At 43.0% G+C, this 23,155-nt stretch overlaps 1 protein-coding gene across 3 annotated transcripts in view; it reads right to left on the bottom strand.

The window, feature by feature from the left end:
- The window catches only part of RYR3 (ryanodine receptor 3), a 508,007-nt gene that overhangs the window by 24,856 nt on the left and 459,996 nt on the right, over positions 1-23,155 (bottom strand). For all 3 annotated transcript variants that reach the window (XM_084861661.1, XM_084861660.1, XM_084861662.1), the window contains 15 exons: positions 21,297-21,393; positions 19,627-19,733; positions 19,201-19,252; positions 18,209-18,265; positions 17,165-17,264; positions 16,921-17,000; positions 15,258-15,334; positions 12,160-12,237; positions 11,364-11,461; positions 10,835-10,923; positions 8,795-8,923; positions 6,483-6,587; positions 4,670-4,751; positions 2,696-4,026; positions 725-783 (listed from right to left, as the gene is read on the bottom strand). In XM_084861661.1, coding sequence (XP_084717787.1) covers positions 725-783; positions 2,696-4,026; positions 4,670-4,751; positions 6,483-6,587; positions 8,795-8,923; positions 10,835-10,923; positions 11,364-11,461; positions 12,160-12,237; positions 15,258-15,334; positions 16,921-17,000; positions 17,165-17,264; positions 18,209-18,265; positions 19,201-19,252; positions 19,627-19,733; positions 21,297-21,393 — 2,541 coding nt within the window. The remainder of the gene's footprint in view (positions 1-724; positions 784-2,695; positions 4,027-4,669; positions 4,752-6,482; positions 6,588-8,794; positions 8,924-10,834; positions 10,924-11,363; positions 11,462-12,159; positions 12,238-15,257; positions 15,335-16,920; positions 17,001-17,164; positions 17,265-18,208; positions 18,266-19,200; positions 19,253-19,626; positions 19,734-21,296; positions 21,394-23,155) is intronic.

Below are 23,155 nucleotides of genomic sequence, written 5' to 3'. Positions count from 1 at the left end.
CAAGTGTCTGGTGTGGAAAGACAGGTCCCAGCTGACATCTGGGCCCTGGGTCCCTTGGCCCCCACATGCTCTCCTCCACCTGAGTCATGGTGCCCAAATTCCTACGTGGAGATACGGTGAGTGCAGGCCGGGGTACAGCATGGGCCTCTGGGCCACCCAGCAGCACTGCATGGAAGCTGGGTGGGCAGGGCACTCTCTCTCTGCTGGCTGTGCAGACCAGTTCCTGTGTGAACCCACAGGGAGCCTGACCGGCCCCTGTGGTCCCAGTGGCTGCAGCCTGGCTCACCTGGAAGATGCAGCACAGGTGTGGGGTGGACTCCTTGTGGGTGCCTGGCACTTGAGTGTGGGGGGCTTCCCTGGTATGTGAGCCCTGACATCAGTAAGAGTGCAGGGACAGTAAGAGTGAGCTCAGCGGACACCCCACAGTGTCACCACACCTCCATCCCTGTCACCCCTGCCCCCAGGTAGCTGGCGAGAGGTCACAGTGCATTGCTGACACCCGCCATGTTCCTTGTCAGCCCCTGGTGGTCAGAGCACATCATAGCAAGCAGTCAAACTCCTGGTTTCCTGGTCGAACCACCACCAAAGGGGATAATTTGCACATTAGGCTTTTATTATATAGGATAGCATTACTATATAGCTATTTACCACAGCAATAGAATAGTAAATGCTATCAAGAACTGTCTAACATGAGTTTGAGTTTTCGAAGCTACCAAGAACTTACTCTGCCTTCTCGGGTTCCACTTTTCCTTCTGAGTCATGTGCTGCTTTCATCTCTGCTGCCTAGATAAAAACAATAGTCAGTCAAGTTCTCCCAGAATCAGTGTGTTCATGGTGAAGAGCCAATATCGCTGGCCACTTTCATCTCCTTGGTCAGAAGTCCCAATGGCTTTCTCTTCTCCTGCTTCTGCTTCTCTCAGGGTCATGGAAGGTGAGTGTCCTGCTACATATCCAGGTGCTCTGGAGAGATGCCAAGACAAAGATTTCAAACCTGAAAACTCCACTGCCCTCTTATTATTAGTCAACTCAAAGAGAAAACTTGTGCTTGGATACTGTCAGAGCCTTGAGGCAGTGGTCCCACTACTCCATGGGGTCAGGGAGAGATGGACCATATCAGAAACTGCTTCCATCAGACAGGATACCTGCCTCGTCTTTAATCCTCTTAGCACCCGATCCGCACGCCTTCTGCCTGATGACCATTGTACTTCGAAGAAAATTCAAGCTCCTTACTGAGGCCTACTGGCTGCAGGATGATGGCTTTTCATTCCATCTTACACCTCTTGATTCCTTACTTCCTACACCCAAACACCTAGACCTCATTTTCTTTCCTGGGACATTCTAAATCCTTCCCTGAACCCGGACTTTTGCACCAAGCATCTCCTCTGCCTGGAGTGTGACTGCTGTGCATGTGCCTGATATCCTTCAGGACATGGTTCATAGGACAGCTTGTCAGAAGCCTCCTTGATTATCCTATTTAAAGTAGGGCCCACATTCACTCTGTAACACGTGTCCTTGTTCATTTATTTTAGCATGTGTCACAAATGGTAATTATCTTATTTATTTGTTGTCTTCTTCCATTAGAAGTTAAGCTCTATTAAAGCAAAAATGTCTTTCCTGTTAACTGAGTTTTTATAGCCTCAGAACACAGCTTGGCATGTAGCAGGCCTTGAATGAATCCTATTATGTTTATGCCCTGAGGCTACATCAGGGAGCCAAAAGGAGTAAAGAAATTAATATTGTAAGAATGCCTATAGTTCTGATGCCTTCTTCCCTGATTCGCAAAGCCAGGCGAGAGTTCTCTTGTATACATATCTTTAGCACCTGGCATTCGTCCTTCCCAACATTCTTCATGCCTGTACAGATTTATGCAAAATCTCTTCTTCACTGAATTATAGGGACAATGCACTTTTCACTTATCCTTATATCCCCAAAGCCAAAAATAATGACAAGCACTTGTTAGCTATTTAATAAATATTAATGTAATGAATGAATAAAAGTTGTCTTTGGGCTTTGATCTCTTTACACTTCTCTCCATACCCCCTTTAGTGCTAGTATGATGCTGTGAGTTGGATGATGCAACAGAGGGAAATACCTATGACCAAGGGTTGATCAAGGTCAACATCCATGACCAAGGGGCTCTGAATTACAATTATCTTATTCTCTTAATCTAGTCAACTGACTTAAAGCCCAAATTTAATAATGGCTGCATCACAATAATGAAATGTGATATTTAGCACAGTGTCCCAGCCAATAAGACTCACTGGGACACTGCTAAATTATGATACCATCTGAACCTTTTGGGACACTGCAGAATTATTGTCTCACCAGAAAAAAAACATCCACTTATGTTATACCTGGTTTTCTATGCTTTTAGTTTATTAAAGGAACCTGTCAACCATGAGAACTAACCTTCTAATAAAAGCGTGGAAGTAAAGTGATCATCACAGATCACCATGTCTGAACTCTACAATGTAAACTGAAGACTACCCAGCAATTTGACACTGAGACATCCATTTACACCTTGCACTTCCTTGACATAGTAGAGCTAGAATGAAGAGATCTGGGTAATCATAGGAGAGTGGGTGTCTAATACATTGTTAGCACTCAGGGAGTTGGTGTCAGTATTAGTTGCAAAATATAGTAGCAAGTGTTCTTCAGGGCATAAAGAAGGATGATGGAAACAAATTATGCTTACCTGTACTTTCCTTTTCTTCCGTACAGTACTCTCTAGTGTAGGGGGTTCATCTTTGCCAACAATCTCAGAGAGGTCACCCAAACCCACTTCCGGCCCATGCTTTGAGCCACCTTCTTTCTTAGAGTGGAATCCCAAAAGATCTGACATAATATCCACATCTCCTTTATCACCCTTTAAAAAGTGCACTAGTTCAGTGGTGATACCCGGCTCCGTCACTTCTGCCCTCTCAGCCTCCAAAACATCATCATGGATACCAAATTGGGTTGGATCAGGCATGTCCCCCAGGATCTTGGTCACCCTGATGTTCTTTGCCCCTTCTACAAGACCCCCTCCAAATACTGTGTTCCACAGGATCTGAAAGATTCCCCCTAAGATGGTGAAGAACAACTGGAACAGCCCCACAAACAACATCCAGAAGAACGAGAAGAACACCTTTACCAGCTCCTTCACAGTCATCTTTTTCACCTTCCTGTATTGCTTCCTGAGGTTCTTCAGGGTTACCCTCTTTAGAAAGTTGGCAACATTCCTCTTCACTGAGGCACAGGCCATGGCAAATGCAGAGGCAGACTCAAAGGATTTGTCATCCTCTTCTTCCCCCTCAATCTCTAGTGTGTAAGAAGAGTCTTCATCTTCCTCCTCCTCCTCTTCTGGTCTGTCAGTTGAGTCAGATTCAGAGATCTGAGATGCTAACTGCATTTCAAAGATGGTATCCTCACAGAAGTTCACAAATAGTTCCATCTTTTCCTGCTCCCCACCTTCATTGACAACATCAAAGATGAATTGTCTCTTAGATTCCTTCACTTGGGGCTTTTCCCATTGAGTTCGACTGGATTCACTGATCTCAAAATAAACACGCTCAATTTTCTTGGCACCACCCATAATCTCAATGCGTCCTAGGTATGGTTCGAAGTAGTTTAGCACACTTTCTGCTGGGTCCAACAGGCATTTAAGGCGAGAATCATTTGGCATATGTTCTGAGAGATTTGTCAATAACACTGCCACATTAAACCCTATGTCTTTGGCTGGCTCATGGAACCGGTCGACAAAATCAATGTAATTAAACATGTCATTCTCATCAGCTTCTGCACAAGAAAGGAGAAAGTCAATCTCTGACTGAGTGTACTGTTTTTGCCCTTCCATGGCCTTCTGGAATTCTTTTTTGGAGATAATCCCTTTACCATCTGGGTCATATTCTTTGAAGGTGTCTGAGCTCGTTAAGTCTTTAAGTTTCAAGAACATGTCAAAGAATTTCAAGATCATTTCTACATTGGTAGATGACTCCACCAGTGTGTCAACCATCTGCTTGCCAATAGTTCCATTTACCACATTCCCTGTGAGGCAGGTTCAAAAAGACATACAAATATATCAATAAATCTAAGCCATTCTGTAACTGATAAGCTATTTTTAGACTATGTACCAAATCAGTCAGCTCTTTTCTGACTGTGATAATTTGGAAATGGGCAGGAGGGAGAAGCAAGCCATAAAGACTACATCACTAGGAGCCAAGGGGGATAGAAACAGAGGGAGAAGGAGATGGCTACCCCAGTGTCTTTTATCTGGCTTGGGGCCTGAGAATTGGTTTTGTTATTAGATTATTAGGGACACATAGGAATAAGTGGTGCCCCTCTCATCCCCTTAGACCTAGGAAAGTGACCAACTAGATGGCTGGCATACACACTGGCAGCCAGATGTATTGAAAAGCAATGGGGAGAGGGAGAGAATAGGAAAGAGCAAAGCTTAGAGGTTTTCCCCAGTTCATTCTGGCTTTCCTATTGTCATAAAATAAGTTGGTTTCAGGCTTTGTCCATCAGACCATGTTCCTCTCACTCATGTTTTGTTGACGAAAATTTGGCTTTCTAATCAATGTTATATGGCATGAATGACCTGCCAGGAGGATAATCTGCGTGATTAGTATGGTTAGCCCTTGGACCAATTACAGTTGTGTGAATGCCTAGTTATACCAAACAGCCCAACCTTCCAGGAGGGACAGAAGCATCACCACCATGTCCTGAAGGAGATCCAAGAGTTCCTTCAGCAGCTCGATCTGACTGGAATCCTAGAACAGAAACAGGAGATACCCCTGAGCTATCTGATCCCTCAGCAAAGTACAGGGCAGCGAGCAAAGTACAGTGCTGCTCTGGAAATACTAGGTGAGGGTTGCGTCAATCTTGGGAATGAATTCCCTTCTCATTGTGAATGCAGAGGTCTTACCATCCACTGCTTGTAGCATCAGGAAGTTGCCTGCAGCAGGGCATGGCCAATAGCATTCCTTTACAGCTTTCCTTTTATTAGCACAATGTGGCAGATATACCACTCATTGTCCAAAACTACTGAACAACCCAATCCACCAAAGAGCTGTTAGGTATCTCATAGTTTATGTTGTTGTTCTTGATACTGGAGAAATGCAAATGAGCTTTTTGGGAATACTATTGCAATCCAATTAAGGCATTGAGCTTAAAATCACTGAATGGGTTCTCCTCTTTTTAATGGATTAATTTAGGTTCTCCTGATTCTAGTTGGTGGTGATCTGGGTGCCACTGGTCCCTTAAAATGTTATATAATTGAGGCTATTCCTCTGGATGGTTTTGATCCTAGTCTGTTTGGTTTTAATTTCAGCATTGCAGACAGGGCATTGCTAAGCTAGCACTGTGCTTTGCACCCTACATCACAGAAGGAAAATAATCCTTGGAGGATCTGAGGTGGGCAATCAGAGGGTGAGATTAAAAACGCATCAGCGCCACACTCCTCTTACAGACTCTCTTTGTAAAGATAATTACTTGTCTAGCTCTCTAAATTTCAGAGGGAAATCCCCCAGCTCTGGTGTATGTCACGGCTTTATGCGAAATAGACGTGTAGAATATTTGAGCTGGAAGACACCTCAAAGGTTCGATATTCTAACTCCCAATATTTTATAGTTGATGAAGCAAAAAACAAGAAAAGGGACCTGACTTTCTGAAATTTACCAGTGAGGAGGTGCCAGGACCAGGCTCTTGTCTCCAGAGCCCCTCACCATGCTGCCCCAGCTGGGTTGACATAGGAGTCAATCAGCTGACATGTTACTGCCGAATTAGCAGCCCTCCCAAGAACTCTCTCCTCCCATAAGGCCAGAGTCAAAAGGGGAAACAAAATGAAAGGGTTAGATAGCACATTCCAGAAGGGAGGAGGCAGATGTGACAGCCTGGAACACTGTAGGTACACATTATTTAAATAGATGCTACAAATGTTATTCTAATCAACCTGAAACATCCTGAAGTTCTCCCTCATGTGTTGCCATGGAGAGAGACGATCATCTACTACATATACTACATTTATTTGTTCATAATAAATGCTCTGAGCGAGTCTGAATCATCTTGCCAGAGAGATGGGGAGTGGAAAGGAAAGGCGGAGAGGGGGAGGGAAGGGGAAGCAAAGGTGAGAGCGAAGGCATAGGTGAATTAAAGAGACATGCAGGTATCAGACAGATCAGAAAGGGCCATCAATTGTTATAAACTGACAAAACAGTGACAAGGAAGCAAAAGGATTAGCACCATGAAAAGCAAATGTTGAGGCAATTATGAAAAGGGTAAGTTGGTGGGACATAAGGAAGGAAGCTGCATCCATGCAAAAGCCTGTCTGGGACATTCACTCCCGTCTCCCATTTAGACCCAGGGTTTTATAAATGAGACCTAATCTGCTTGGCTTTTTCAGCCATTTGATCAAGCAGCCACATTCACAATGGGAACACCAAGGGGGTGAGGATTAATTTAGCATTTCACACCAACAACTCACTGGGGACAGGCCACAGTACCTGAGAGAGTTTCATCTGCATGTTAGCAAACACGTGGAGGAAGCCGACCACCGCATCCCACAGCCTGCTGTGAGCCAGGCTCTGCTGGTTCCCAATGCAAGGGCCCTGTGGAGAGGAGGGATCTTATTTCACTGCAACATCACGAGCTGCTCTGAAGGGCTCAGCAAGGGCCCATGACACTAGCTGATATGAACAGATAGCTCCTCCCCAAAGTCACGTTTTGAGCCCAATATTTCCCCCAAGATATTTGCACCCTCATCATAGGATCCTATGTCTAACAAAAGCCACTGGAAATTTCATAGTCTAGCAATATCCAGAGGTTTTCTTTTAGCCTTAGAATATTTTCTTCAAAGAAAATCTTACACTGAAGAACATCATTTGAAAAAGCTCAGTACTCTGGCTGAATAAGAGTGAAGGGCACTCCTGCCCACTTCATTTTTCTTTCTTTTTTCTCTTTCTTTTTAAAAATATATTTTATTGATTTTTTTTTACAGAGAGAAAGAGAGAGGGATAGAGAGTTAGAAACATCGATGAGAGAGAATCATTGATCAGCTGCCTCTTGCACACCCCCCACTGGGGACGTGCCCTCAACCAAGGTACATGTCCCTGACTGGAATCGAACCTGGGACCTTTCAGTCCACAGGCTGACGCTCTATTCACTGAGCCAAACTGGTTTCGGCACTCCTGCCCATTTTCATCCACACCTTCACATACAAGGGGTCCGAGGAACTCAAGGGTTCTGTGAAGGCCAATGTGAAAATCAAGCCCTAGCACATTGACTGTTATTTGGCAAAGCTGCCTGGAGAATGCTATGACCACATGGTTATCTATTCAAATAAAAAACAAAACAAACCCAAAATACTGAATAATATTCCTGGTCAATTACTTTTAGGATTTTCTTAACATTAACCTGAACTTCAGGTATAATACCATCTCTATATTTTCTGAAAGCCATACACAGAGGGAAGACAATGACCAGTTTGCATTTTTCTTGTTAATATCCTTTCCAATTTTTTCAGATTATTGATCTGATATTTCTTATTGTAAACTCTTCCTTATAGTTCAATTTTCCTACCTTTTAATCAATTCCCAAATCACCCTTCAGTAAGAAATTTCCGAAAAGAACACTAATATTATCTCATGTTCTGGAAGAGTCTTGACAGAATTCCCAGGGGAGAGGTGAGCAGAAGAAATATTGCCTGCTTCCTTAAATCATGTAGCCTTATTTAAAAATCACTGTTCATGTACATTTGGTATCTGATTCCTAGAAAACTCTAGATTCTTTTTGGAACAAAACCCTTTGTACAAAGAAACTCACAAAGTGTCTGCTTTACGTTAAGGTGAAGTGCTGCATGGGGCATTCTGAAAATTGCAATGGGTTCTGCAGAGAGCAAATCAGATGCTTGTCAAATCTGTTCAATGGTTTTCGCAGGCATCTCCCATTCTGTGACACTTCAGATGAGACACCTGTTCCTAAGTTTATCTCTCCACGTTTTTACCATCCTTGGGTGACAATGATCAATCTCTCCCTTAAAACCTTCCTTTAAATTTAATAGTCTTAGTTTTATGTTTATCTTAATAAGCAAATATGATCTGACTGTGCCAGTTGATTCCTCCTACGGATCTTTAAGAAACATATGTAACATCACCGAGGACTGCAACATGGCTACTGATTTCATAGCAAATTATGCCCCAGTATGACCTCTTTTCATGATAGCTAGACTGCTGTAGTCAATGAACAGAGAATGCTGTGAACAGAAAAAGGATGTTGCAAGTTGTAGACATTCAACCTGAAGTTCACTTGTGGACTTAACTGGCATTCATATAGCTTATGTACTTCTGAAGTTACCTTATCCAGAGTTCATTTCTGACAAATTCATAGAATGTCATTAATTCTGTTTTTAATCTCAAGACTCAAGGTGACATAATTTATTCCTTCATTCTAACAATCATTACTTTACTTCACTGTCCATGCCTGTGATGTAGACATTGTGCTAGAAATGAGGAATTTTAAATTGAATGAGAACTTTTTTTGTCTGCAAAACATTTTCAGTTAAGGAGGGAAAGCAAAATATAACTAGATAAATGCAAGTGTGACAATGCTATGAATGAGTCACAGTGGGGGACTCATGAACCACAACTTCCCACAGAGTGTAGGTACTATTGGTTCCTATTGACAGAAAAGAAGTGTTGTCAGCAATAGGGCTAGATACCCAGTCCATCCGCGCACCCACATGTTCTGTAGGGAATGTAGAGCACAGGGATGTTGGTAATGTTCTCCTTGTGTTTGAACATGTATTCTGTGCACATACCTGGATGTATTCTGTAAGAGAATTGAAAATCTGCTTTGTGACCACTAGAGCTTTGGAAAAATTGTGCTGTCCGGATTCATCAATGATGTCCTTCCCTGAATAATACCAGTAGAAATCACTGATTGATTCCTAAGAACAGACAAGTAGAGTTTAGTATTTCTCCGGCTTCAGTTAATGTAGCTAAACTCGACATTCAGGAAGAAGACAAGGTAATCCCCATCTCTAAGACCTCTTCATTAACACAGGAGCCTGGCACTCTGGGAAGAAGCACAGAGATAGCTGATCCCTGGCATCTCGGAAGGACAGATGCCCCTCTGTAGGAAAGAACAGATAGGAGAGAGAACAGCTGGACCCAGGTGACTATGATGTAGGACAATTTACTCAGAGGAAAAATGTACCCTAAAGATAAAGATCATGATTATCATCCAAATCATCATGATAACAACACCACAATAACGAATGCTATAAGTGCCAGGCATTGTTCTGAGTTTATTGTATATATTAAATCTCTCAATCTTTACCATCACCCATTGAAACCCCTTTTACAGACAAGAAAACTGGAACACAGGGAGGTCACATAGATCGCTCTATTAAATGGCAGAAGTGCATGAAGAATCAGTAGAGAGAAAAGAGAATCCTTTTTATGTTTGTGTAGATTTTCATATATATATATATATATATATATATATATATATATATCCTGTTTCCCTGAAAATAAGACAGTGTCTTATATTAATTTTTGCTCCCAAAGATGCTCTAGGTCTTATTTTCAGGGGATGTCTTATTTTTCCATGAAGAAGAATATGGTACACATTTATTGTTAAATGAAAATAAAGGAAATTTATTACCTGTATATGGTACGGTAGTACAGTAGTTGTCAACACAAACCAGACAAACTGTGAATCCTACAGTATCAAGAATTTACTCATTTATTCAATGACAATCATGTCATCATCTTCTGGAACATCATCATAACAATCCAATTCCTGAATTTCCTGGTGAATTTCTTGTGACTCCATTTCTTTCAGAATCAGTGGACCAAATCTCTCATGTTTAGCCTAGGGGAGCCTTATTTTCAGGGGGATGCCTTATATTTCACTCAGAAGGAAACCTGTAAGTAGGTCTTATTTTCAGAGGATGTCTTATTTTCGGGGAAACACAGTGTGTGTGTGTGTGTGTGTGTGTGTGTGTGTGTGTGTGTATGTATATATATATAAATTTATTTTATTTATTTTTATTTATTTATTATTATTATTATTATTATCATTATTATTTTTTACAGGGAGGAAGGGATGGGGATAGAGTTAGAAGCATCGACAAGAGAGAAACATTGAACAGCTGCCTCCTGCACACCTCCTACTGGGGATGTGCCCACAACCAAGGTACATGTCCTTGACCAGAATCGAACCTGGGACCTTTCAGTCCGCAGGCCGACACTCTATCCACCAAGCCAAATCAGTTTTGGCTATGTAGATTTTCTTGATATTATTTGGATTTTCCTTCAAACAATTAAACCAAGTGACTTCTCAACACTAAGAACTTGTAGACTCATCTTAATTCGGACTGCTTTCTGTAACCTTTTCCTAGTGAAGAATCTTTTCTCAGTCACAGGTTGTTTGATAGCTCCAGGACACTGTGGCTAGGTTTTCACAGGCAAAACTAAAATAAACCAGCATTTCATAATAGATTATATGGTTTTAAACCACTTCCCCCAGGCCAGTCTTCAAACACTCAAATACACATTTTAGGCACAGCAGGTTCTTGAATAATTGTCTTAATGCTGTTAGGTTACACTATTGATGAGATGCTGTGGAAACTTAACTCTTGTTTTAAATCAGTTAGCCTATGGCAAAATTGGTTCCATTAAATGTTGTTTCACTTAAAGTCATCGAACCTATTGATGATATTGAGGACTTACTGTATTTTACTGCCTCTTACTGGGTTTTTACTATCTTCTGGGCCTCCCTGACCTCATGTGATTAACTGTCTTTAGATTTTGGAAGTACATCTGAGACATGCCACCACCCAAGGCCCACTCACCTGAAGACGCAGAAGGTAGTCCACAGTGCTGATAATGATGTTTACGGTGGTGGTGTTACCCATCTGAGTCCGCAGGAAATTCTGAAAGTCTGACAACAGCAGGACTGGATCAGAACCTGTCTCTGAGAGCCGGTTATGCTTTCTTTGCTAAACTCAATAGAAGCACACTATGTGAAAAACTTTACAAGGTTTAGGTCTAGGTCTTGGTGGATCTTGCAGGACCGAACTCTGACATGAGCCCTCCTATCCCAGTGACACCAGAAACCGGACCTACTGAGCCTTGAGGGCCTTGACAGAAAGGGCTGTTAGTTTCACATCTGAAGATCCTGGAAGTCACTTAGACTGGATAGTACTAAATAACTTTAGTCATGAGTCCAAGGTCATTTAACATAGGGTTTCTTATTTAGGAGTGAGTTAACGGTTGCCCTGAAATTAGCTACTGCTGGAATGGAATGTGGCTTCCTGAATGGAATCAAAATTTTGCACCTGAATGCTGTTTTCCCTTGACAAATCTCTCTGTTCCACTTACCATTGTTATGTCCTTCACAGAGTAACTGTAGGAATCTAAAGAGATCTCGTGTGAACTCGTCATTCTGAAGCACTTTTTCACCTTGAAAACAGAGGACACTAGTGAGCATTTGCTTGCTTCTCAACACAGAACACCTTCTAAGACAAATGACTACAAAAATGCTTCAGGAGCTGTGTCTGAATGCTTTGGAAAGGGAACTATGGATGTATGCTGATCAACCCGATTAACCCGGAACTGAGGCTGCACAACACAATGATCGGCAAAGCTAAAATATTTAGCCCCAAGATGCATTTGTAAGGAAAATAACCGGGCTGGTGGTAGGAATGGTTCCCAAACCATAATCCTTACTTGTTACATGAAAAACCTTTCTTTAATTAAGCATCAAACTGTTGAGTTAAACAAGTCATGCAACCACCAAGCCCAAAATGTGTTGGAACTGAGGCAATTAAATCAATCTCTTAGGATGCACCCATGGTAGGAACTCCAGCCAGAAACTCACACTTACCACGTTCACGAACAATGACTGGTGAATAAGAGAAAAAGAGGAGAGTACAAAGTAAGAAAACCATAAACACCATGACAAACTGTCTTTAGCTAGCACTGGCTCTATGAACACATCCAGCCTGGATGATGGTTTTATCACAGTTACTGATGGAAATATTTTGCTAAACTATTTATAAAATGTATGAAATGTATGAAATGTAGCCAGTCCTCAAAGATCAATGAGCAGGGCTCTAACGGGAAATAATTAAGAAATTTTTTCAGGAAGAGAGTGGCCTTCGAATTCATTAGTTACTTACGTGTTCCTTCCTCAGTAACCATCCCCAGGCCTTCAGCTTTATTCTGCCTCTCAAATGCATTCAAATCAAGGACACTTGTAATAGACAAAGGAAAGCAAGTTTCAGGGCTGTGCACACCGGGAAAATAGATTTCTAACGTCAATGCACCTACTGACTAAGATCCTGTCCTTGGGTTTTCACAAATGCACTAACACATCACAGTGTGTTTGAGAGTCAGGTTTTATGCTGCCAATGTTTCCCAAGGAAGCCTAGTGCTCACAGACCTTGTCACACCCGTGAAGAGGGGTAGAAACACTTGTGGTGGCTGTCGTTTTGTCCAGTTGGAATCCTTTCTTATGAAGATTTAAAAAGGCTTTTCAAATAAAGAAGAAATGATTTGTTTCTAAGATCTTTCAAAGGAAATTTACAGTCAATTGCTAATCAATAAAATATATTAAAAAAACAAAACACAATGAGCAGACTGTGTGTTCATATTATTTCCAATTGGGGTTCATTCTATTTCTCTAAAAAACTCTAGCTCCTTCTCTAATCTGAAAGGTTTCACAGAACATAAAGTCTCACAAGACTATAGCTCTTAGGGAAGCTTATGGCTGAACCCATTAAGATTCTGCAAAACCTACCATGCCTTTTATTATTGGGCAATGGAAATGGCCATCGGCTTGGAAAGACATTATTGGAAAACGCAAAGCCTATTTTTCCCTTTAGGGAGTCACAGACATGCTTTAATTTAGATGAATTTAAAAGAGAAAACAGTGAAAATTCCTGTTTCCATCTTGTTGGTTCTTCACAGATCCTACTGTCAAAAGGGTCAGTTCAATAACACAAATGACCTTTCATTTTGGTTTTGCTGTCCAAGAGGATAACATAGAATAGGACATTTGCTTTGAAGCAGCAGTTCTGATTCAGGAGGCAATCTAAGCAACAGACATTTCTGACCCTTACTCCATCACGAAATACCCATTTCAAATCTTTATGTTTCTCTAATGCTTAAATGTTTTACAAATATGTATTATGTTTATAATCGGACTCAGATGACTAAAATACCTTCAAACATGTGTTAGAACTCATTTGGCCTATAAAGATATGTCACCTGTCCCTCCCTCCAAGTCAGCCTTATAAATGAGTTTAACAATATTGAGTATTGCTGACCACCAAGGGAATTATTAGGAATTTAATTGAGACTTTCATGAGCAATATGGAATGGAACTGCCATGATTTTCGCCACCTGAGTGCACATGCACAATTTTACCCTCAGTGAGTCAGGACTGGCAATATTACATTTTCTTTTTCTAAGAGAGGTAATAAACAAATTGGCTCTCAGTGTGGGTTGGGGAGGTAAGAACAAGGGACTGTATTGCAGCTCAAATATACTCCCTCCAGCCCCAGAGTACAATACTTACCCAATCAAGTAAGGTTAGTAAAATTATGAAGTCCACCATAAGAAAGAATGTTCATCCTCCAAATTTTCAAATGGAAAATGTAATGTTCCATTCTAAAGGATATTAACTGGAGGCAAATGAGCCAGATAATTATATCTTTGAATTATTTTTTTTTAGAATGAGTTGCAGACTATTCAGAAATATATGTAAAAATTAGAGAATAAACTGACACTTTTCTTAGATTTCTGGCTCATTTCTGAAATGAGCAGTTATGGTAACCTGACTTTAGGTTACAAACTGTTCATTTGTCAGTAGGTTCCACCATGAGGAGAGGCTTACACACTTTGTAATATGCTTGGAAAGTTTAATGCTTTGATTTTTAGATTATGACAAAATGTTCTCATGTTAGGATGTACCTCTGTCAAAATATATACCTACCAAATATCTATTCAGGCTCCAAGGCCAGTTAAGACTAAAGATTAACAAAGTGCTTAATGAAAACATAGCATTGAGTCATAATGAGGCATTCCTCCTCTTTTCCATTCTTTTCTGGTTTGATTTTTATGAGCATACTAGAGGCCTGGTGCATGAAATTCGTGCATGAGCTTAAGGGGAGGTATGTGTCCCTCAGCCCAACCTGCACCCTCTCCAATCTGGCACCCTCAAGGGTAGTCGTACACCCCTCTCACAATGCAGGAATACTGGCTCCCAATTGCTCGCCTACCTGATTGCCCCTAACTGCTTCTGCCTGACAGACTGATCACTCCCTAACGACTCCCCTGCCAGCCTGATAGATGCCTAACTGCCCTCCCCTGCCAGCTTGGTCACCCCTAACTGCCCTCCCCTGCAGACCTGGTTGCCCCTAACTGCCCTCCTCTGCAGGCCTGGTCACCCACAACTTCCCTCCCCTGCAGGCCTGGCTATCTCTAATTGCTCTCCCCTGTAGTCCACGCCCCCCCCCCCTCACCTCCAGCTGCTCTCCCCTGCTGGCCTGGTTCCCCTCAACTGCCTTACCTTGCAGGCCTGATCCCCCCCAACTGCCTACCCCCATGGGCCTAGTCCCTCCCAACTTCCCTCCCCTGCAGGCCTGGGTCCCCCCTCACCACCACCACCACCCAAACTGTCCTCCCCTGTAGGCCTGATAACCCCCAACTGCCCTCCTCTGCTGGCCTGATCACCCCTATCTGCCCTCCCCTCCAGGCCTGATTGTCCCCAATTGCCCTCCCTTGCAGGCCTGGTCCCTTCCAACTGCCCTCCTCTGCCAGCCATCTTGTGTTCACATGAAGGCAGCCATCTTTACCACATGAGGGCAGCCATCTTGTGTGTTGGAGTGATGGTTAATTTGCAAAGTACTCTTTTATTAGATAGGATGTTTTTAGGAGAAACTCACACTCAGTTCTGAGGATAACAACATAACAAAAAAAGGAGGTGAGGGTGATTACCAATCCAACAAACAGATGTGTGTGTGTGTTTGTGTGTGTGTGTGTGTGTGTGTGTGTGTGTATGTGTTTCCCCAATGGACATTACATTTCCCCCTCTGAACACAATTTGAATATCATCCTGAAGGCTGGAGGAACAATACCCATTCATCCTCTTCACTTTCTCCAGTAGGTGACTTCTTTCTCAATAACTTCATGGCCCTCCCCATATCATTTCCCCTTCCCTTGAAGAATGAAGAGTTTAAAAACTGATGTGGGTGGTTTTCCCATATTTACCTGCAAGACTGCATAAGACCAGAAAGGCTTTGAAAGAATCCAGCATCCTTTTTCTCCTTTAGGTAATCTAACATTTTCTGCAAGGGAGACACATTTTAAAAGAAAAAAACAATGGAAACTATACCACAAGTACTGACCCTCCTAATTGTAAGGGAGAAATAAGCAAAGTCCTAGTCAAGCAGGCACACTGAGTCAGATCCAGTGGTGGGTTGTTACCCTGTGGACTTAAACCTGCCATGTGTCTGACCCCCACATCCTCTACTCAACAGAACCTGGATCGTTAAGGGTGGAAATTTTTATAAAATCCACTGGAATTTCTGCTAGGGCAGTGTGTAGATCTTTCACATTCATAGACTTACAGCTTGAAGTCTCTCCTATTTGGGAACAAGCACTGAGATCATGATTTAGTCATGTTTGTGGTTGAACAGCTCCCACAATGAGTTTGACACACTGAAGCAAGGAGCTTAGCAGTAATGAGCCTCTCTGAGAGCTCAGCATTTCTTTCACAATCAGACTTTGTCTCCTCTCTTCTCTGTTACTGTGAGGGCAGGAACTTTGTCTGGCATAATAATATTTCTTTGTTTTTAAAAACGGCCCTTTAAGAAAATCAGCTAATGAGGTGGTGATGGAGAGGGGTGTCTTAGAAAATAGTAGTTCTCTTTTTTAAAAAAAAATGTTTTTATTTATTTCAGAGAGAAAGGGAGAGGGAGAGAGAGAGAGAGAAACATCACACATGAGAGAGAAGCATCTGTCAGCTGCCTCCTGCACGCCCCCAACTGGGGATTGAGTTTATAAACTGGGCACATGTGTCCTGACTGGGTATTGAACTGTGACCTTCTGGTTCATGGATTGACCCTCAATCACTGAGCCACACTGGTAGGGCAGAAATGGTAGTTATTAATAAGACATTTGTTTGGGATTAATAAAGGCTGGGAAGAATTATATTTGATAGTGGTATAATTTGAGTTTGGATTCTCAAAAGCCCTAGGATTTAAGCACCACGAATGCCAGGAATATTTGAAATGTCACACAGACATCTGCATACAGATGCTTTGAGCCAGAGCAACAGTGGCACCGGTGCATGCCTATCTCCTGCATCCAGTTCCAATTCAGATTGTTGAATGAATTCCCTGTGCCAGGCACTCTATGCTAATGTGTTCTCATGTAATGCCTGCTGGCAGGGGATTTTATGTGCATCACTCACTGCTGCACCCTGCACCCCTAAAGCACAGCCTGCCTTCGGGGCATCACTGGCAATCACTAAATAGTTGCTGAGTGAATGAATGAGCAAACAACTGGTATGTGGGATTAACTGAGCAGGCTCCTTGCTCACAATAGAGTTGAAGTAAATAATTTAAGGTTTAGAAGATTTCTTCTAGAGTGTAATTGCGTAAAAAACAACTTACTAGTGAAAAAAAATGTTTTTCTCTTTGAACCCTGTGTAAACCCTCTCCATTAAGTACACATTTGCCTGTCAACTCCCAGCCTGGCTTGATTGGTGTCCACACTTACTCTGATCTAATTGGTCACTAAGGACAAATACCAGCAAAGATGTTTCTGGGTGGTGGCTCCTGTAGCCGAGTCAATGACTCTTCCCTGAAGTGTGATGGTTGTCGATGGGAATACCCCAGGAAGCCTGACTCCTTCTGAGAGTCCCCATTACCTGTTGCACGCCAGCATTGCCTCCATTCAGAATGGCAATCCCCAGCTTCAGAGTCTCAACCACCATGGGGCTCCGCTCACCTATCGTGGTAAAGATTTGGTTGAATCACCAAGGAAAGAGATGGTAAATCCCACCTAAATCCCACCAACTGGGCTTTATTGGGACTCTTTCATAATGACTTCATTTTACAGTATGAATTCTTGGTGGAAGTGACATGGGCCTATCCAGAAACCTTGGGAACTACCTTTGCTGGCACTTATCATCTGAAGGACCATCTCGGCAGCCCCACGATCATGCAGCCGAGCTTGCTGATAGAGGGTTTTCTGCTTTTCCATTTCTTTTTCCTGGAAAACATACACAGGGACAAGATTTGCTTATCCCCAGGGAATTCTCTGTGGGAAGGTAAGTTGAGAGAGAGGATCTTTACCTGCCTAAGGAAGGTAGCACACAAAGCAGAGCTTTTAAGTTTATTTGACAGATGCTACTCAGCTTTCCAGAACTGTCCACCCACAATTCACTCATATTTTGATAAGATTTACTTCTGGTAAGTGGAAAATTCTTCTTTTATTCTATGATTATGGGAACTAACCTCAGATTAAAATGTGCTTGATTCCAATGTCCTGCCATATAAAGAGACCGGCGGAATGGTCACCTGGAGTTTACCTGTGAGACTATAGAAAACACCCACATACCTAGAAAGTTCAGACCACAATCAACAGAGACTCTATTGGATTTGGGATACCAGAATGCCAAGGCTTTACAGAACTGTAATTATATTAATTTATTGTCACTCTTTTTTATTTTGTCTATAAAAGAGTACAAGTCAACTAATATAGTTTTATCTTGGGAGATTTAGGGTTCTGCATTGCCTCAAAAATAAAAACTGCTATAATTGTATTACATTTACAGATCAATAGGGCCAAAACCATTCCAGTGTCTTCATTGCTTTGAATTTTCATTTTTGGATGTTTGAATTTGTCCTTCTTTGGCCTGTCACTACCAAACTTGGGTATAAAGTATAAACTTGGGTATAAAGTATAAACTTTCCCAGAAGAACTAATCTAATGGGTGGTTTGCTGACTGACTGGCTGCCTGCTACCTTTCCTCAGGCAGGCAGGCAGACAGACAGACAGACAGCAGAGCCACAGGTAACAGAGTGTTTTATCCAGGCAGACTTTTGTGTTTGCTACCAGATACACATGGTGGGTGGGCCACATGGCTGTCAGCACCCACCTCTGAAGGTTGGCTTTGGAAGGTGGTTCTATCTTCAGTCTTAGTGAAAACTTACTTCAAATGTTTTTTCCTTGTCTTCCTCCTCTTCTTCATCCTCCCCATTCTGACAACTCTGGATTTGGTGGAACAGAGAAAGGAGACAGACAATCACATTACAGGTGGACCTGAAAATCAAGACTGTCCCGCTGTGAGGCAGGGGACAGGACACAATTCACAGGATCTCACGCATGTTGTAAAACCAAGGACATTCTTACCACTGCAGGGCAGTTACAAAGAGGTTCAGAAATTAGAATGGGAACTCCAAGACCACACAATTAATGAGGACCCATCTGGTTTAAGCAGAGACCTGGATTCTCTCACCCAGTCAAGTTCTAGTATAAATCAAGAGATAGGAGCACAGAGAGCTGTCCCTTTCTGAACAAGAACCAGGGCTTGGGAAGAAGATCAGAGACACCTAGAATGTAAATCCCTAAGTGCCCCTTCCCATCGTGCTGTGTGGCACATCTGGTCAAGGAAAAGGTGCTCTGTACCCCAACATGCCCCCCTTTCTGCCTGACACATTTGAGAAGAAGCAGTTCCCTTAATCACTCAGTATTCCAGAGGTTACTGTCCCTCCATGCGACACAGAAATAACATCTCTGGCCCTGCTGCCTCCTTTAGAGAACCCTAGGATCTCCCTCTAGTTTCTGAGCCTGTTTCCAAACGTACTGAACTTCCTTTGCCTACAGATGTGTTTGAACAGTTGGATGTATCTGAACACTGAGTGAAAATGCCAGGGTGGTCTGTATGTCCAAGCCCTGGTTAGCTGGTTTAGATCTGTCATGTGATCCTAGCCACTAGTACCCACTGTTTCTGCAAAGCCCCAAGGTTTCCTAGGAGGACAGTGGGGTGGTTTTCTAGTGTTACCCATATGGCACATGGACTGTGCTCTGCCTGGAGCTCTCGTCATGACTGAGTCCCAGGCCTGCTGCTCAGCATGACAGATTCTGTGCTGAAGAGCTCTAAGGAGAGAGAACAACTGAGACAGTGGGCAGGAACCAGGTGTACCTTGGCCATCATGCTGGAATAGGAGGTGTACAAAGGGTCGTCTTCCAATTTGCTGGAAAGAGGAAAGGAAATATTTAGCAGGCTACCTTCAAGGCCCAGAGGAAAAGACTAAGAGCCACATAAATCTTGAATGATATATGTACTAGCGAATTAATTAGACCCCAAACCCCCACCCCGATTCTGAGAAACCACTCTGGGGATCTGAGTGGGCACTGGCTTGCCATGGAATTGAGGGAGGAATCTATTAGACCAGTGAGTGTCTGGCATTATGATGAGAGGGCTGTGGCTTATGGGGTTTCCCTAGATGTTTCCTGATGGCCAACATGAGGGCAGCAAGGAGGGTGGCTTGAGCCTGGAAGCCCCTCTGCAGGCATGCCATCCGTGAGAGGAGGACGTGGGAGGAGCAGGTGCCCTGGTGGTGCTGACCTCCTCTCCGTGAGAGCATTGCGGCTGAAGTGGAGAACGATCTGGTGCAGTGGGTCTGGCTGCTTTTCCGTCTCTGCCTCCTCCTCCTCTTCCACCCTGGGGGATTTCTACACAGACCAATGCAGACAGGTTTTAGGCGTGGATTTCAGCATGTGCCACACAACTACATGCGAGCAGAGAGAAGGCAAAGCGCAAGGCACAGTGTCAGACTACAAGCACAAAGAGAAACCACTATGTCACGTATTTACTTCAGGACAGAAGCCCTAAGGGTGCAGGGTTCAGCATATAAATGGATATGTGTGTGTTTTTTTTCAGTCAAAGAAACATTCCAATTTTGGGTTAAAACAAGATGAAAGGAAAAGCCAAAGCCTGACTACAGCCGAGGCCCTCCACACCCCAATCAGCAAGATGCATGCAAGCTCTGGGCACCCCAGCTCAGGAGGGCAGCCCTGGACAGTCACTGAGAGGCTGGGCCTCTCACCTGAACTTGCTCTTGGAGAACTCGGCTGGAAAAGGGAAGAGGCAAGAGTGACACAGCCCTGGGGCCATTTGGGGACTAATACTACTCTAGACTCAACCTGGCCCAACATCTCTCTTTCCTAACCTCACTCCTGATTCTAAAATTCTTGTTCCTGAGAGATGCCAGCCAGTAGCTGCAAGCCTTATAGTTTCTCCTCTTGTCAAGTCTCTATCTCCTTTTACAGAAAGGGCTACAGCAGCTGATGCCAGAGGTAAAAGTGAGCTCTCTAGCACAGCCAGCAGGATGGACCATATTCAGCAAACTGGTGAAAACTGCATAGATTGTGTGAATGGTTCAGAAGAAGTACACAGCCAAAATGATGCTCACTGTCAACTTCATACTAATGGAGACTGAAGGGCACATATGAAAACAATGAGGGCCATCAAAGACAAATGGAAGGAAAGTAGGGGGGAAAATATGAAAGGGGGAAAAAAAAGAGGGACAGCGGGAAAGAGAAAGAGAATGATAGGGAGATATAAAAAGAGGAAGAAATGTGGGAAACAGTGAATATGAGAAACATGGGGCAAGACTAACAGAGAGAATAAGGGCTAAGAGAAAAAGATAAGTGAGAGAAATAAGAAAAAGTGAAAAAATAATCAACCATGGTTTGGCTAAAGGAGAGGAGGGTTTATTTTCTTCCTGGACCAGGATGAAGCTCTGTGGTCTGCTATAGCTCCCTGCCTTCCCCCTTGGGTATAATTGTAAGTAGTTTTACAGTATGATGTCTGTTAGAGATGGGGCATGACACATTTTCTGAGGGCCAACTACAGAAACGTGGAATGTAGGAAGGGGATTTAGATGTGCCTTCCTGACACAGATGCAGGGCCTGGGCTCGGGCTGGCGGCCTCCTGCGACCAATGGTGCTCAAAACTTAGCGAGAATTTCCCATGGCATGGCCGTGCATCCCAGGAAATATTAGCTGTTAATAATGATGACGAACAGGACAACAGTGATTAGCACCTCCAAGTGAAATTCATTCCCTGGCTCTTATGGCCATTATCAGGGCTTCCCCCTGGTAATTTATGCCATTAGTTCTTTTCAAATTTACACTCTTGATTTTTGCGAATTTTTGACTGTTATAATGCACACACGAATACAGAAATCAAATCCATTCACACTCATATCTTCTCCCAATTGAGTCAGTACTTACAGCCAAATCCTGTACTAGTCTCTCTTCAAAGGAATACTCCTCTGTTTCTATCCAAAATCTCTGATAGCCATGGAGGAAGAGGTTAATAGAGCGGTGCCTGAGCGAAAGGGGTGAGAGTGAGGTCAAGAGGGATCCATGGGACACCTTACTTTAGTTTGGGAGGTTAACAGTTAGTAAGCAGAACGGACTTTTGTACAATTCTTATCCTCTGATTGGTCAGAGTAGCCAATAGTACACCACCATAAGCATTTATTTCAAAGAAACCAAAACCCTCTAACACAGTGCTTCCTGAATGTCTGGGGCACCTTCTGAATGAACTAACAATGGTTAGTGGAAGGCCAGGAGGTAACCACGATCCTGGTCTCACAAGGTCTTTATCACATTTCCGCTTTAGGAACAGTTCAGAGTATTTGTTGAATACAGCAATTTGGTTCTTCCTTTTTGGCCGACCACCTCTCCAGGTGATCCCATCTAAATCATGCTGACGGGGAGTGGATTAGTCTCAGATATACTTTACCGGGCCTCCCAGGAGCCATGCCTGCAAGGCGCTCCAGCTTTTACTTAGGAAGTCAAGGCTTGGGCGAGCTGCGCTCATTAGTCTGCCTCCAGTGTGCCCTGCAGGTTCTGGCTGTGGCCCTGGTTGCTGAAAACGCTGAATAACTGGCACAAGCCACTCGCTCCCTAGAAGCCAGGTTTGACTCTGGGAAAATTAGCCACTGAATAGCAGTCAATGGGTTACCAAATGTGAGGAGAGCAGTGAGGAGGGAAGGAGAGAAAAGGAAGACGGTCAGGACCAGAGTCATCAACCTGCCATAGTTTCCTGTAAAACACAGCCGTTGCTTAGCTTTCTTTAAAATCTGACCAATCAGAGTTATGTAAAAAAATTGTACAACTTTGTGTCTTTATGGTAATGTTAAATCATGGTCAAGGAAGGAGGAGTGTGCAGAGAATGAGCAGGTCCCTCCATAGGTTACATTACCATTAAAATGGGTATAAGCCTGTCATACTGAGTTTTTTCATTAACCTTTTCCAGCCAAACCCGTTGAAAGGTGGTCAGGAAGAAATTGTTAATTTTGTGTCTGGAGAAAAGCACACAGGTTTTCTTTTAAAAACTAACATCAGAGAAACAGTTTCCACACAATAAAAGCAATCCCTTTAGCCCTTTAGTTTGGAAGGTTCCATGCAGTCTACGACATCACAAAATGAAGAAGAGGTGTGGTTTCCCCTAATAGCTCCTTAGCCAGTTTTTATTGTTGCTGTTATGAAATCTCCTTACATTCCTCCACCCTAAGGGGAAATCCAGGGCAACCCCCCAAAACAACTGGGTTAGGGGTGGGATGGCTATGTTTCATTAAGGACACAGTGAATTCCTGAACTTACTGTTACCCACACAAGGGTAGAGTTGCTGAAGGAGCAACCAAAATATGAAAGGGTAGTAGCATCCTCAGTGTATTTTTAAAAAAATAACTTGTTTTTGAGAGGTGAAATTTCTGCCTAGCTGGTCCTGGAGATATGTGCTTAGAGCTGAGCTCTTCTGGAGGCCAAATTAGCACAATGTCAGGCACGAATTCCCACCAGAGAGGAGTGTGCATGCCTTCTGTTGTTTCACCATTTCTTGAAAACAGACAGAACCCTATGCTTTTTGCCTTTTCTACCGGGCTATGAATTTCACTGTTGTTTTTTGGCCAGGACTTCAGTGAGCCTTCATTCCCATGACAGCTTGACTTAATTTTCTGATTTTTATTAATGAATTCTATTTGATTCTGTAGTGCCTGATCCCCTTCCAAAGACACTAGTCTGTTTTCCTGAGAGTCCTGGAGAAGCAGGTGTGTCTCAGAGGCCATGATTATCCACCATCT

The sequence above is a fragment of the Pipistrellus hanaki genome (assembly GCF_964339955.1).
Source record: "Pipistrellus hanaki genome assembly, chromosome: 1".
NCBI lineage: Eukaryota > Metazoa > Chordata > Mammalia > Chiroptera > Vespertilionidae > Pipistrellus > Pipistrellus hanaki.
This window is presented reverse-complemented; position numbering and strand designations above follow the sequence as displayed.